Below are 14,179 nucleotides of genomic sequence, written 5' to 3' on the forward strand. Positions count from 1 at the left end.
CCTGCGCTTAGTAACCCGATGTTTACCCTGGTTACCCGGGGACTTCGGCATCGTTGGTCGCTGGAGAGCTGTCTGTTTGCCAGCTCTCCAGCGACCACACAACGATGAAACAGCGACGCTGCAGCGATCGGCATCGTTGTCTATATCGCTGCAGCGTCGCTTAATGTGATGGTACCTTTAGTCCCAGAAAGATCTGCTCACTGCTGATAAGTGCTGGCTACAAAGGCAGAGCCTGGAAGGACAGTATTAACCAGTCACTAGTGTTGAGCATTCCGATACTGCAAGTATCGGGTATCGGCCGATATTTGCTGTATCGGAATTCCGATACCGAGATCCGATACTTTTGTGGTATCGGGTATCGGGTATCGCAACAACATTAATGTAATAATGTGTAAAAGAGAGAATTAAAATAAAAAATATTGCTATACTCACCTCTCCGACGCAGCCTGGACCTCAGCGAGGGAACCGGCAGCGTTGTTTGTTTAAAATTTGCGCGTTTACTTGGTTACGTGAAGTCCCGGCTTGTGATTGGTCACGGCGGCCATGTTGCCGGGACGCGGACCAATCACAGCAAGCCGTGACGAAATTACGTCACGGCTTGCTGTGATTGGTCCGCGTCCCGGCAACATGGCCGCCGTGACCAATCACAAGCCGGGACGTCACTGGAGGCTGGACACGCGCGCATTTTAAAATGTGCGCGTGTCCAGCCTCCCGTGACATCACGGCTTGTGATTGGTTGACCGCGGCGCAACCAATCACAAGCCGGGAGGAAGGAAAAGCGCGCATTTTAAAATGCGCGCGTGTCCAGCCTCCCGTGACGTCACGGCTTGTGATTGGTCACGGCGGCCATGTTGCCGGGACGCGGACCAATCACAGCAAGCCGTGACGAAATTTCGTCACGGCTTGCTGTGATTGGTCCGCGTCCCGGCAACATGGTCGCCGTGACCAATCACAAGCCGGGACTTCACGTAACCAAGTAAACGCGCGAATTTTAAACAAACAACGCTGCCGGTTCCCTCGCTGAGGTCCAGGCTGCGTCGGAGAGGTGAGTATAGCAATATTTTTTATTTTAATTCTTTATTTTACACATTTATATGGATCCCAGGGCCTGAAGGAGAGTTTCCTCTCCTTCAGACCCTGGGAACCATCAGGAATACCGTCCGATACTTGAGTCCCATTGACTTGTATTGGTATCGGGTATCGGTATCGGATTGGATCCGATACTTTGCCGGTATCGGCCGATACTTTCCGATACCGATACTTTCAAGTATCGGACGGTATCCCTCAACACTACCAGTCACCCAGTATCAGCCTGAGCTAGATGCTGGGACCGACGTCTCCGCTGAGCAGGCTCCACTGCGGCTGGAGAAGAATGGGAGACCGCAGCAGAGATGGTTAGAGATTCCCCCTGTGCAGAGGCGGGAACTCGACACCTAAGGGTACCGTCACACATTGAAATTTCCATCGCTACGACGTTACGATTCGTGACGTTCTAGCGATATCGTTACGATATCGCAGTGTCTGACACGCAGCAGCGATCAGGGATCCTGCTGAGAATCGTACGTCGTAGCAGATCGTTTGGAACTTTCTTTCGTCGCTTGATCACCCGCTGACATCGCTGGATCGTTGTGTGTGACAGCGATCCAGCGATGTCTTCGCTTGTAACCAGGGTAAACATCGGGTAACTAAGCGCAGGGCCGCGCTTAGTAACCCGATGTTTACCCTGGTTACAAGCGTAAACGTAAAAAAACAAACCGTACATACTCACCCGTCGGTGTCCTTCAGGTCCCTTGCAGTCTGCTTCCTGCTCTGAGTGCCGGCCGGAAAGTGAGAGCAGATCACAGCGGTGCTGCGCTCTGCTCTCACTGTACGGCTGCACTCAGAGCAGGAAGCAGACGGCAAGGGACCTGAAGGACACCGACGGGTGAGTATGTACTGTTTGTTTTTTTACGTTTACGCTGGTAACCAGGGTAAACATCGGGTTACTAAGCGCGGCCCTGCGCTTAGTTACCCGATGTTTACCCTGGTTACCCGGGGACCTCGGCATCGCTCCAGCGCCGTGATTGCAACGTGTGACCGCAGTCTACGACGCTGGAGCGATGATCATACGATCGCTGCGACGTCACGGATCGTGCCGTCGCAGCGATGAAAATTTCAATGTGTGACGGTACCCTAACACATGGTATCTGCTGTCCATCAGATAACCTGCTTTAATTAACTTTTCACAGTGGAGGCAGGGTGAAGGCGGTGACCAAATGCCCCCAGCCTTTGATCTGGATAACTCATAACCCCACTTATCACAACTAACTAGACAAATACTATGGCTTTCATTGGTTCAGTTTTACACTTTTTTGCATTGAGATATGCATGTGTTTGACAATTTGAGAAATACAACTTCTGTAAGTTTAAGGTTGTCAAAGATCTCACAGTCTTACGGCAATACAAAAGCATAAATGGTAGACAATCATCTCTTACCTGCATTTAATAAAGGCAGATTATCATTTCCACTGATCATTTCAGGTGTAGAGCACTCACACACTAAGGCGCACTGGATAAAGATAGAAACACAGTTAGGTAATATACAGAGTGTAATGCAAGATCAAAAAGTCAGGCAAAGAAATAAAAGTAACTTTAAAAAATTCCCAAAGAATTCAATTATTAATAAAGCAAAAAGGCAATGGTATTTACCAGCCATGGTCACAGAAATTTATGTACAGATAGGATGCAGCAGATCCATTATAAAAGGGGGAGGGTAAATTCTGATGAAACAACCACTCACAGCCTACCAGTTAATGGAGGGGGTGATTGCCTAGTATTATAATTGCTCACAGATGAAGTTTATAATAGGGCGCAAGTCACACACACGTATAGCACAGTGCCCAGCCAACAGCCTATTACACACCCCTATTATTTGATTAGGTGGGCTGCCCAGCACTCTACCAGTGTATCACAGAAGTGCGAGCCCAGAGTTTACAAGGTCAGCATTGATGAGCCTGGCTGCACCCAGGAAAAAAATTATAAAATGTGCAGAAAAATATAATATAATTATGAGTTATTGGTCGATAGTTTGGCCAACATATACAAGCTAACAACCCACATCAAGGGTCCTCACTGTTTTGCAATCCTCATCTGTGTAAAATTCTAACACTGGGCAATCACCCCCTCCAAGAACTGGTATTTTGTGAGTGGCTGTTTGATTACTAATTTGCACTTGTGTTACCTCCAACTTTATTAAGAGGGTGTGCTGTATTCTGTTTGTGCATTCTGTAACCATGGTTGGTAAATACCCCAGTATATGCTGTAATGCAGCGCCTGTATCAAAGAATGCTTAGCTCCTATTAATCTCATGATGAGTGAAGACTGACCACACACTAAGGGTACCGTCTCACAGTGGCACTTTGATCGCTACGACGGTACGATCCATGACGTTCCAGCGATATCCATAAGATATCGCTGTGTCTGACACGCAGCAGCGATCAGGGACCCCGCTGAGAATCATACGTCATAGCAGATTGTTTGGAACATTATTTCGTCGCTGGATCTCCCGCTGTCATCGCTGGATCGGAGTGTGTGACACCGATCCAGCGATGCGTTCGCTTGTAACCAGGGTAAACATCGGGTTACTAAGCGCAGGGCCGCGCTTAGTAACCCGATGTTTACCCTGGTTACCATCGTAAATGTAAAAAAAACCAAACAGTACATACTGTGAGTATGTACTGTTTGGGTTTTTTTACATTTACGATGGTAACCAGGGTAAACATCGGGTTACTAAGCGCGGCCCTGCGCTTAGTAACCCGATGTTTACCCTGGTTACCCAGGGACTTCGGCATCGTTGGTCGCTGGAGAGCTGTCTGTGTAACAGCTCTCCAGCGACCACACAACGACTTACCAACGATCACGGCCAGGTCGTATCGCTGGTCGTGATCATTGGTAAATCGTTTTGTGTAACGGTACCCTTACAGTACAGGGGTTAGTACAGGGGAAATGTAGAAGTACATGGCACCCATTCAAATAAGTAGATGCAATAGATGGCTGAGTTTAGTCAACCAGAGCAGAAGCCAATCTTAAAAAAAGGTTACCTAGTAGGAGGTCTCTGTTATACCCATCTGCTGAATATATGAACAGGGTTGTCATTTTGATAATGCCCTTTTCATATGTTGTAAAAAACAATGTAGCATTTATGTCCTATCTAAAAATATACCATGGTAAAAGGAAACAGTCAACTGATACATGCTGCCTGAACAGTGGACAGCTTGTATCAGACATCGGCTGAGTTTTGGCAGATGTGTAAATTTTACTCTGGAGCTCTGCAGGATTTTAGAGAAAACATACTTTAAAAAGCCGGTGAGAAATGATGAGTCTTGGCAGACTAGTCTGATGTAGGTCCCCAGCATCGTCTCCCTACCCTGCTCACTATGCCGGACTGGTGTCTCCACATCTGATAACACAGGAACTGACTGGTCAGTCTAGGGTAGCGAGGCATGGAGAAGCCACCATGAGCATTTCTCAGACTAGCAATCCAAGGCATATTGTCCCTAGACGGCTTTTAAAAGTTTTTCTTATAATGCTGAAGATTTTTAGAGTAAAATCCATACCATTACAATAACGCAGGAGGCATCTGCTACATACTGCCTGTGGTCTGGGCAGAATGGATCAGATGAAAGGTTCCCTGTAAAACAAATATTCTATTCTGCATTGCGGAAGTCAAATATAAGATGTAATGATTTCTCAACCCATTTTTAATAACTACAGTCATCCATTTGTTTATGTGAAGCAAAGAAAACCTTTCATTGAAAACAGAAGTGAGCCTGTAACTGTGGCCGCAATGAAACAGCCTTGGGATCTGATTTATTATGTGTGAAACACTGTGGTACTCAAGGAAAGGGTCAATTTTATAGAGGTTTTCCAGGCTTCAAGGTGCTTGAAAGTTTGTAACCTCTTCAGATTTTTCCATATTTCTGCATAAATGTAAACTAAAACTAGATCAGATTTTCACACATGGCTCAGGATCAAACACAGATAAAGAGAACCAAATAAAAGAAATGATTTAAAAAAATATTAAACTGTAATTTTTTAAATGACAAAATAGTCTACATGTTTGTGTGTGTTTCCAGATGGACCACTTGTGAAGCAATAACTGCATCTAAACATTGCTGGTAATTGTTGATTAGTTCTGCATATCGGCTTGGTCGAATTGCAGTCTATTCCTCTCTACTAAACAGCTTCATCTCTGTTATTTTAGTTTCTCCCATGAACTGCTCACTTGAAATCCTTCCACAACATTTCTTCAAGTTTACTGTCAGAACTTTGATTTGAAAATTCCAAAACTTTAACTTTATTTTTCACTATTCTTTTGTAGAATGACTTGTGTGCTTTGAGTCGTTGTTTTCCTGCATGAACGACGTTCTTCTGAGATTCAACTCATTGACAGACGCCCTTACATTATCCTTTAGAATTTGCTGGTGTAATTCAGAATTCATTGTTTCATTTATGATGACAAAACCGTTCTGGCACAGATGTAGCCAAATAGGCCAAAACTATGAAACTACCACCACCATGTTTCACAGATGGTTCAAGGATTTTATACTGTAATGCAAGTTTTTTTTCTTTGACCAAACATAACTTCTCATTTAATCCAAAAAATTTTGGGCTGATATGACCAATATACATTGTTTAATAGCCTTCTACCTAGTCCAGTTGATCCTCACCAAACTGAAGATGAACAGCCATGTTCTTTTTGGAGAACAGTGGCTTTCATCTTGCAATCCTGCCATGCATATCATTGTTGTTTAGTATCCTCTTTTTGGTGGCTTCATGAATAGAAACATTAGCTAATGTCAGAGAGGCCTTTAGTTGTTTGAAAGTTATCTTTGGTTTATTTGAGACTTCACAGGCTATTATATACCTTGCTTTTGGAGCCATCTTTGTTGGTCGACCACTCCTGGGGATAGTAATAATGGTATTTAATTTACTGTGTCTGACTGTGAATTGGCAACGTCCAAACTCTTTAGTTATGGTTTGCAACCTTTTCCAGCCTGATGAGTATCAAAAACTCATCTACTGAGGTTCTCAGAAATCTCCATTTTTATGCAATGATACACTTCCACAAATACCGTATGTTGTGTAGATCATACTTTGATAAAGCCTTACTAATCTTAGAGGTTTACATACTTTTTCCACTCACAGACATGTGATTTTGGATCATCTTCCTCATTTAAAAAAATGACAAAGTCTATCCAATCCCAAAAAACATGAACATGTTGAGAAGTCCAAAAATAACATTTTGAGAAGGGTAAAATATTTCTCTTCTTCAGTGCAAGGGAGTATTCATAGGAATGTGCAAACTCCTTGATTTTTTTTTAAATTTGGCAATGTTTTTATTACCAAAGTTTTAGTTTGATCAATCAAGACAATTATTATATCTCATGTTTATAGGGTACTCATAAATTCCCAGAATTATGATCACAAGTTGTGGAGATGGTGTAATGATGGTTTCACAGACTAAACAGAGAATATCAAAAATATTTTTCCAAAACTAGAGTATAGGACATCACGTCTGTTGAGAAGCGAGTCTACTTCCTCATAACTCATCCAACAGATATATGAATGGTTTGACCAAATAGTGTGTAATTTAGTTAGAATGAAATTCAATCTTGTTAGTACCATGGTACAGGTGCTTCTCACAAAATTAGAATATCATCAAAAAGTAAATTTCTATCAGTTCTTCAATACAAAAAGTTACCAAATTTTTCGGACTATAAGGTGCACTTTTTTCCTCCCAAAATGTGGAGGAAAATGGGGGGTGCATCTTATAGTCTGGATGTATGGGCTCTGGCTGTGGTGGGGAGATGGGGGGCATGGTTTTGGGAGAGTATCGGGATCACAGGAGGCCGGAGCTGGCGGCTCTGGCTAACTCCTGTGCCCGCTGCTAAAAAGAAATGAATATGCACTGCATTCTACGCCAATGGGCGTAGAGGGCAACGCATATTCATTTTTCTGGCATCATTATTCTGAATATTCATTTCTCTTAAGTATTGGCACACGTGACCGCCGGCCCCAGCAGGAAGTTTCCGGCTGACACTGCGCGCTACTGTAGAGGAATGGATACTCACCGCTCTCTGCGATGACCGGTCCCGGTGAGTATTCTGGCAGCTCTGCTCTACTTGTGAGCAGCGCATGACCTCCCTGCCATGCGCTGCTTACAAGCATTAAACAGCTGATGGCACCAGAGCCGGATGCTGCGAGGGAGTGCCGTGTAGGTGAGTGCAATGTTTTTTTTTTTAAATCTTTGCTGATGGGGCCAATCAAACCAGGACCGGGATGGGGACAATTATACCAGAATAAGGATGGGACCAAAAGAACCAGGACCGTGATTGGGCCAATCATACCAGGACTGGTATGTGGTCGTGCATACCAGGACCATGATGGTGCAAATCATACCAGGATAAGGATGGGGCCATGCACATCAGGATAGGGATGAGGGGGCTATGCATACCAGGATAGGGATGAGGGGGCCATGCATACCAGGATAGGGATGAGTGGGCCATGCATACCAGGATAGGGATGAGGGGAGCCTTGCATACCAGGATAGGGATGAGGGGCCATGTATATCAGAATGGGGATGACCATATATACCAAGAGGGGATATTACAGTTCAGAATTGACCATATTTTTGCTTCAATTTTTTTTTTCCTAATTTCCTCCTTTAAAACCTAGGTGCACCTTGTGTTCTGGTGCATCTTATAGTCCGAAAAATACGGTATATATAATGTCATTACAAACAGAGTGATCTATTTCAAGTGCTCTGTTTGTAATGAATCTATATAATATATGAATTTCACTTTTTGTAAGGAAGAACTGAAATAGATTAACTTTTTAATGATATTCTAATTTTGTGAGAAGCACCTGTATGTCTTTTGGGATTTTTCTAAATTTCAATTTTTTTCATCTGTTCCTGTTTTTGATATCACTGAAGCATAAGATGGCTATGTTCTATTCTTGTAGAAAAATGTATGTTTCAAAGACTTGCGTGACCCTCTCCAAAGTATCACTCCTAAGTAGCAGAGCCGATCAGGCTATGCCAGTTTCTAGCCTCCCATGGAGGCTATTGAAGCATGACAAAAGTAAAAAAAAAGTTTTTAAAAATATGAAAAAAAATATAAAATATAAAACTTTAAATCACCCCCCCTTCCGCCCCATTCAAAATAAAACAATAAAACACAAATATACACATATTTGGTATCACCGCGTTCAGAATTGCCCGATCAATAAAATAAATAATTAACCTGATCGCTAAACGGCGTAGCGAGAAAAAAATTAGAAACGCCAGAATTACTTTTTTTTGGTCACGGCGACATTGCATTAAAATGCAATAACGGGCGATCAAAAGATCGTATGTGCACAAAAATGGTATCATTAAAAATGTCAGCTTGCCAAGCAAAAAATAAGCCCTCACCCAACCCCAGATCATGAAAAATGGAGACGCTACGGGTATTGGAAAATTGAACACTTTTTTAAAAATTTTTTAGCAAAGTTTGGAATTGTTTTTTACCACTTAGATAAAAAATAACCTAGACATGTTTGGTGTCTATGAACTTGTAATGACCTGGAGAATCATAATGGCAGGTCAGTTTTAGCATTTAGTGAACCTAGCAAAAAAGCCAAAGAAAAAACAAGTGTGGGATTGTACTTTTTTTTTGCAATTTCACCGCACTTGGAATTTTTATCCCGTTTCCTAGTACACGACATGGTAAAATCAATGATGTCATTCAAAAGTGCAACTTGTCCCACAAAAAATAAGCCCTCACATGGCCATATTGACAGAAAAATAAAAAAGTTATGGCTCTGGGAAGGAGGGGAGCGAAAAACGAAAAAAGCTGGGGTCATGAAAGAGTTAAGAAGGTCTCTGATACAGTCTGACTGCTCAAAGGCATATTGAAAAGCATGTCTCAGAATGTAGAGAGATGTTTCCCATGTGGTGGGAAAGTTGGCTTGTTCAAGTCTTGTCTTCTGCTTCATTGGGCAATGTAAAGGAGAATACTCGGGTATAGTCTATTTTTGTTCTGCAGCATCAATATCTGGCTGATTGCAGGCCCAATTTCCCTTCTGGAGTTGATCCATTTCACTTAGTGTGTGATTTTTGTTTATCATTCAAAGATCCGTTTTGAGAGTGGAAACTTGGTGGGCAGTGGTAAGGCCCATGGTTCATGGAAAGTATGCTTTGAGATAGTAAAGATATTCCCCTCTTTGGTCTTAGTCTTTGACATATCTGGTTCTGCGAGTGCTCTAAATGCTGTAACATTCTGGATTACCTCTCTGTAGCTGCTGTAAAAGTTACTTAAGAGGTAAGTCTGCGTAAGGTTAGTGTGACCAAGGCTGGTCTTTGTCAAAACCACACTGAAAAACAAACATACAGTGTAAGTACATGATATAGATATGCTAGTGCTCAACGATAAAATCTTATTCCCTCCTCATTACGGGATATACGGTATTATTATTATCCCCTTTTTTTTGTTTTACTGATATTCTGGGAAATTTTTTCCTTATTTTTTCATTTTTTTCTTTATTATTCTTCTTTATTATTTTTTCTTTATTATTTTTTCCGGCATATTTTTCCAATATAACTACCGAGAGGCTACCCGTCCCTTTAATCCTTAATCTTTTATTTTTATTTTTACTATTAGGGGATTTTTTCCCCTTTTTTCTTCCTTCCCGTCCATCTCCTGGTGTTTAGACATTTCCCCTGGGGTGTTCAATTTCAGCTCCTCACAGAGATCACACGGCCTTGCTCCAGGCACATCCCCCCTCTCAGACAGACTACACAGATTCATAGATCCCCACGTGGCCAGACTGCTTGTTTATAGACTCCTGTGACACAGCACTTCCAGCACTGTGCTGGGAGCGCTGTACTGGGCATGCCCGGAAATGACGTCAGACGCCTTCAGCTTAAAACACTGGGGGTTGTCACCATTCTACACTGCATCACCAAGGAGACGGACTCAGTGCTACAGGACCCTTGCAGACTCCGGTAATTACCTGGATTTCTAATGGGAATCACTTAGACTCTTATTAATCTGCAATTCTCTCACCGCAGAGGTATACATGTGGGATACTTATAAGTTTATTTTCTCCTCACAGCCCACTCCGGACTGCCTCTGTACCTTTTCTACCCTCCATTAAAAGGTCAGTGTCACATGTGGTATTAGAGACTCTAGATAGGGGTTAATGTTGCTCCAGGATCCGGCAGATTGCAGACTACTTTGTTTTTGTTTTTTTTTCCCTGCATATTTTTTTTCCCTGCATATGTTTTTCCTGCAGATTTCTTGCATGTATATGGTTTATGCTGAACCTAGGGTCTGTAATATAACGGCCGCGGTCTCCTTTTTTGCTCGTTCCTGTATATTGGACTAGTGACCTCAGGGGTTAATACAATAATAGGAATTAGGCTCTTGGGTGGTTGTATATATATGTATATGTGTTGATATTACTTACAGGGCATACCTAGGCAGCCCTTCTCATACTCCTCTTGCTTCTCCTGATTCTACAATATTTATGTTCATAGGGAGTCCCTACATTACCCCTGGACTTAGGGGTTCTAGTTAATATCGTTTTGTATATATTAGGTTGTAAATATGCATGTATTGTATATATTGGATCCTCGTTTTAGGTGAATATTATTGTGTTAATATATTGTTTACTGTATATTGTTCATGTCACAGATACATGTACAGCATATCTATATCATGTACTTACACTGTATGTTTGTTTTTCAGTGTGGTTTTGACAAAGACCAGCCTTGGTCGAAACGTTAACCGTAACTTAAAGTATCCGTCATTTTCTCTGAACACTAATAAGCATTTGGTGATGCCTGTACTAAAAATAAAAAATACAACTTTCACGTAAAAACCTGCAAGTCTTGAGTGTGCGGCTGTTTTTTCTATAGACATTGTGACTTTGTGTTCAGCCTGCACCTTTTTTTTCCATGCGGAGTGCACCACATCTCTTGTACTACCTAAGGTTAGTGTGAGACATATCCAGCTTGGTCCTCAATAAGGTCACTCCTCACAAGGTCTAATATTTTTGGCTCATTTACTTTATTTCATTCCCTTTATTTACTTTTCCTTTTAGGACGTGTGTGAAAATCTGATGTAGTTTTAGGTCAAATTTATGCACAAACATAGAAAAATTTGAAGGGTTTACAAACTTTCAAGCAACACTATGTCATCATTATTATAGTTCATCAGTATCAGATTGGTGGTGGTTTGAAGCTCGCTGCTGCTGAGAAGGCCGAACATACACAGTATACACTGCTCAGACAGTGTGTCTCTAATCAACTGTGTAGTCAGCCCCAATATTTTTTCAACTACTTAATGATTACTTCATCTAATGCTTAGTTGATAGGGCAGTTATTTGAGACATAGGTATATGTTCCATATGTTACTAAAATAATAATAAAAAAACTATTCACTCAGGTTCTCTTTTGATACTATTGAATTTTGTGGCGCAATAGAGTTAGTTCAGGGTGACAAATCTAAGAAACAGCATTAGAGGACATCTTGAAGAAGATTTAGATGTAGATGCTTTATATTCTACTGCATTACCCATGCTATCATTAATAATTTTATTAAAATGTATAAAACATTATATAATGTGATATATATCTGATCAGCATTTATACCCCTTTTTTACTCTTCGCCACGACAGCACCCCACTGGAGAGAGGGATCCGCCCCGCAGGAACAGGAAACCTATTGAGAAATAAAAGGGGGCGGTCCGCCTCTCCTCCTCAGTTTAGGTTTCCTGTTCCTGCGGGAACGACAGGATTTCTATGAAGAGAATACCTGGGCATGCACGCCGCCTGTGCAGTATCTTTGAGAACGGCAGGGGCTGCAGTCCAGAGGCAGCGTCGGGGGAGATCCGTTTGACGGCTCCCTCCTCGCCTGACAGAAGCCCCGGATGATGTCCTGGTCCGGGTGAGGCCGCCGGGCATCATTTCCGAAAGCGGGTGGCAGAAGCAGGCGCCGGAATCCTCGCCGATCAGGTGAGGACAGCGTTCCGGAAGTAGGTCCGAGGCTGGATAAGCCCGGACTGCGCACGCGCCGACCACCACCAATGATTCACCCGGAAGTATATTAGAACTTCCGGAGTGTCCGAGCTGCGGCCAGCAGGCGGGGGGGAGGCGCGGCCCCTGCGCATGCGCAATACGGAGGACGCCTAGGCGCCATATATAAATCAAAACAGCACCATTATTTGGCGATGCAAGATGTCATCCCCAGGTGCCATGGACCCTGAAACAGGAGACCAAGTACCCCCCGCCAAGGATCGTCCCAGCAAAGGATCTTCAGACACCGGTCATAAGAGCGGCTCGGTGGTCAGATCCAGGACAGGATCTCGGGCTTCTGATCCGGTATTTTCAGCTTCACTGGGTGAGTGTGAGTGACTCTACCTATTAAGCTAATGCTATTTCCCCTCTCTCTCTCTCTTTTCCTCCATCTCTCGTCACACCTCGGGTCAGGTTAAAAAGCGACAAAAAACAAAACATAGGGAATGCGCTTTATGTAGCCAGCCCCTACCCGACTCATACCCCAAAAGGCTCTGCCAGGACTGCATAACCGAAACCACACAAGGAGCGGCAATGTCCGTTACGGACCTGCGTACCATTATAAGGGAAGAATTAAGAGCTATGTCCCAGGATAAGCCTCCTAAAACCAAATCTAAAATACCAACACCCTTGTCAGATTCAGATAGTGACCAGGTTGTATGTTCAGACGCCTCCCTATCATCATCATCATCATCATCTTCATCGTCTGAAATTGAGGGACGTCCTTGTTTCCCAGTGGAGAGTGTGGACAATTTAGTAAAATCTATACGAGACACTATGGGGTGTGAAGAGTCCAAAGGGGCACAAACCACGCAGGACATAATGTTTGCGGGTTTGGCGGAGAGAAAAAGGAGATGCTTTCCGGTCATACCAGCAGTAAAAGCATTAGTAAAAAGAGAATGGGAAAAGCAGGATCAGAGAAGCTTTCTACCCTCGTCGTCAAAACGTAAATACCCGTTTAGTGACGACGAACTTCTTACATGGACAAAAGTCCCTAAAGTTGACGCAGCTGTAGCCTCTACCTCGAAGCAGTCAACCTTACCTGTAGAGGATGCGGGACTGCTCTCTGACCCTCTGGATCGTAAAGCCGAGTCCTCCCTTAAAAGATCCTGGGAGGCAACTACAGGAATATTTAAACCAGCAGTCGCAAGCACTTGCACGGCCAGATCGATGCTCATATGGATCGATCAACTGGACCAGCAAATTGAGAATAAAATCTCAAGAGATAAATTACGGGCAGCTATTCCCCTGATACGGGGCGCAGCAGCCTTTATGGCAGACGCATCCGCGGACACCCTTCGGTTAGCGGCAAGATCTGCAGGTCTGGTAAACAACGCAAGGCGTGCACTATGGATGAAAAGCTGGAAAGGCGATGCGCAATCAAAATCTAAAATATGCGCCATCCCATGTGAGGGTGAGTTCCTCTTTGGTAAAACTCTAGACGACATACTAAAGAAAGCGAAAGACAGGAAAAAGGCTTTTCCTGACTCTTCTATTCCCTTTTATAGGAGGGCCTTTAAAAGGAGACCGTTTGGCAAAAGAAGGCAAACGGATAGGTCTACAACATGGACCGCTAAAGACGACAAGCAGAGAGGTACCATGTTTAGAAGACCCAACCCCCCAAAAGACAACAAATACTGAGGATATACCAGTAGGGGGCAGACTTAAATTTTTCGCCACTCAATGGGAAAAAATAACATCTAGCTCGTGGGTTTTAAACATCATCCGAGATGGAATCAAATTAAAATTCTCTCGTGTTCCCCACGAGTCTTATATTATAACATCTCTCAGCTCGCCTATACAGCAACAGGCGCTAGAGCTTGAGATTCAAACCCTATTATCAAAACGGGTCTTAGTCCAAGTTCCGGTGGGACAGGAGGGTAGGGGATTCTACTCTCCCCTATTCCTAATTTCTAAACCCGACGGCTCCTTTAGGACAATTATAAACCTTAAAAAACTCAACTCATTTATCGAAAATTATACTTTTAAAATGGAATCCATTAGATCCACCATAAAGCTCCTCTTCCCAAACTGTATGATGGGGGGCATTGATCTAAAAGATGCATATTATCATATCCCT

General features: G+C 43.1%; 1 protein-coding gene across 5 annotated transcripts in view; it reads right to left on the bottom strand.

Moving 5' to 3' along the window:
- The window catches only part of INPP4B (inositol polyphosphate-4-phosphatase type II B), a 1,036,387-nt gene that overhangs the window by 306,582 nt on the left and 715,626 nt on the right, over positions 1 to 14,179 (bottom strand). For all 5 annotated transcript variants that reach the window (XM_077279254.1, XM_077279258.1, XM_077279253.1 and 2 more), the window contains one exon: positions 2,476 to 2,548. In XM_077279254.1, coding sequence (XP_077135369.1) covers positions 2,476 to 2,548 — 73 coding nt within the window. The remainder of the gene's footprint in view (positions 1 to 2,475; positions 2,549 to 14,179) is intronic.

The sequence above is a fragment of the Ranitomeya variabilis genome, chromosome 1, assembly GCF_051348905.1.
Source record: "Ranitomeya variabilis isolate aRanVar5 chromosome 1, aRanVar5.hap1, whole genome shotgun sequence".
Classification (NCBI taxonomy): Eukaryota; Metazoa; Chordata; class Amphibia; order Anura; family Dendrobatidae; genus Ranitomeya; species Ranitomeya variabilis.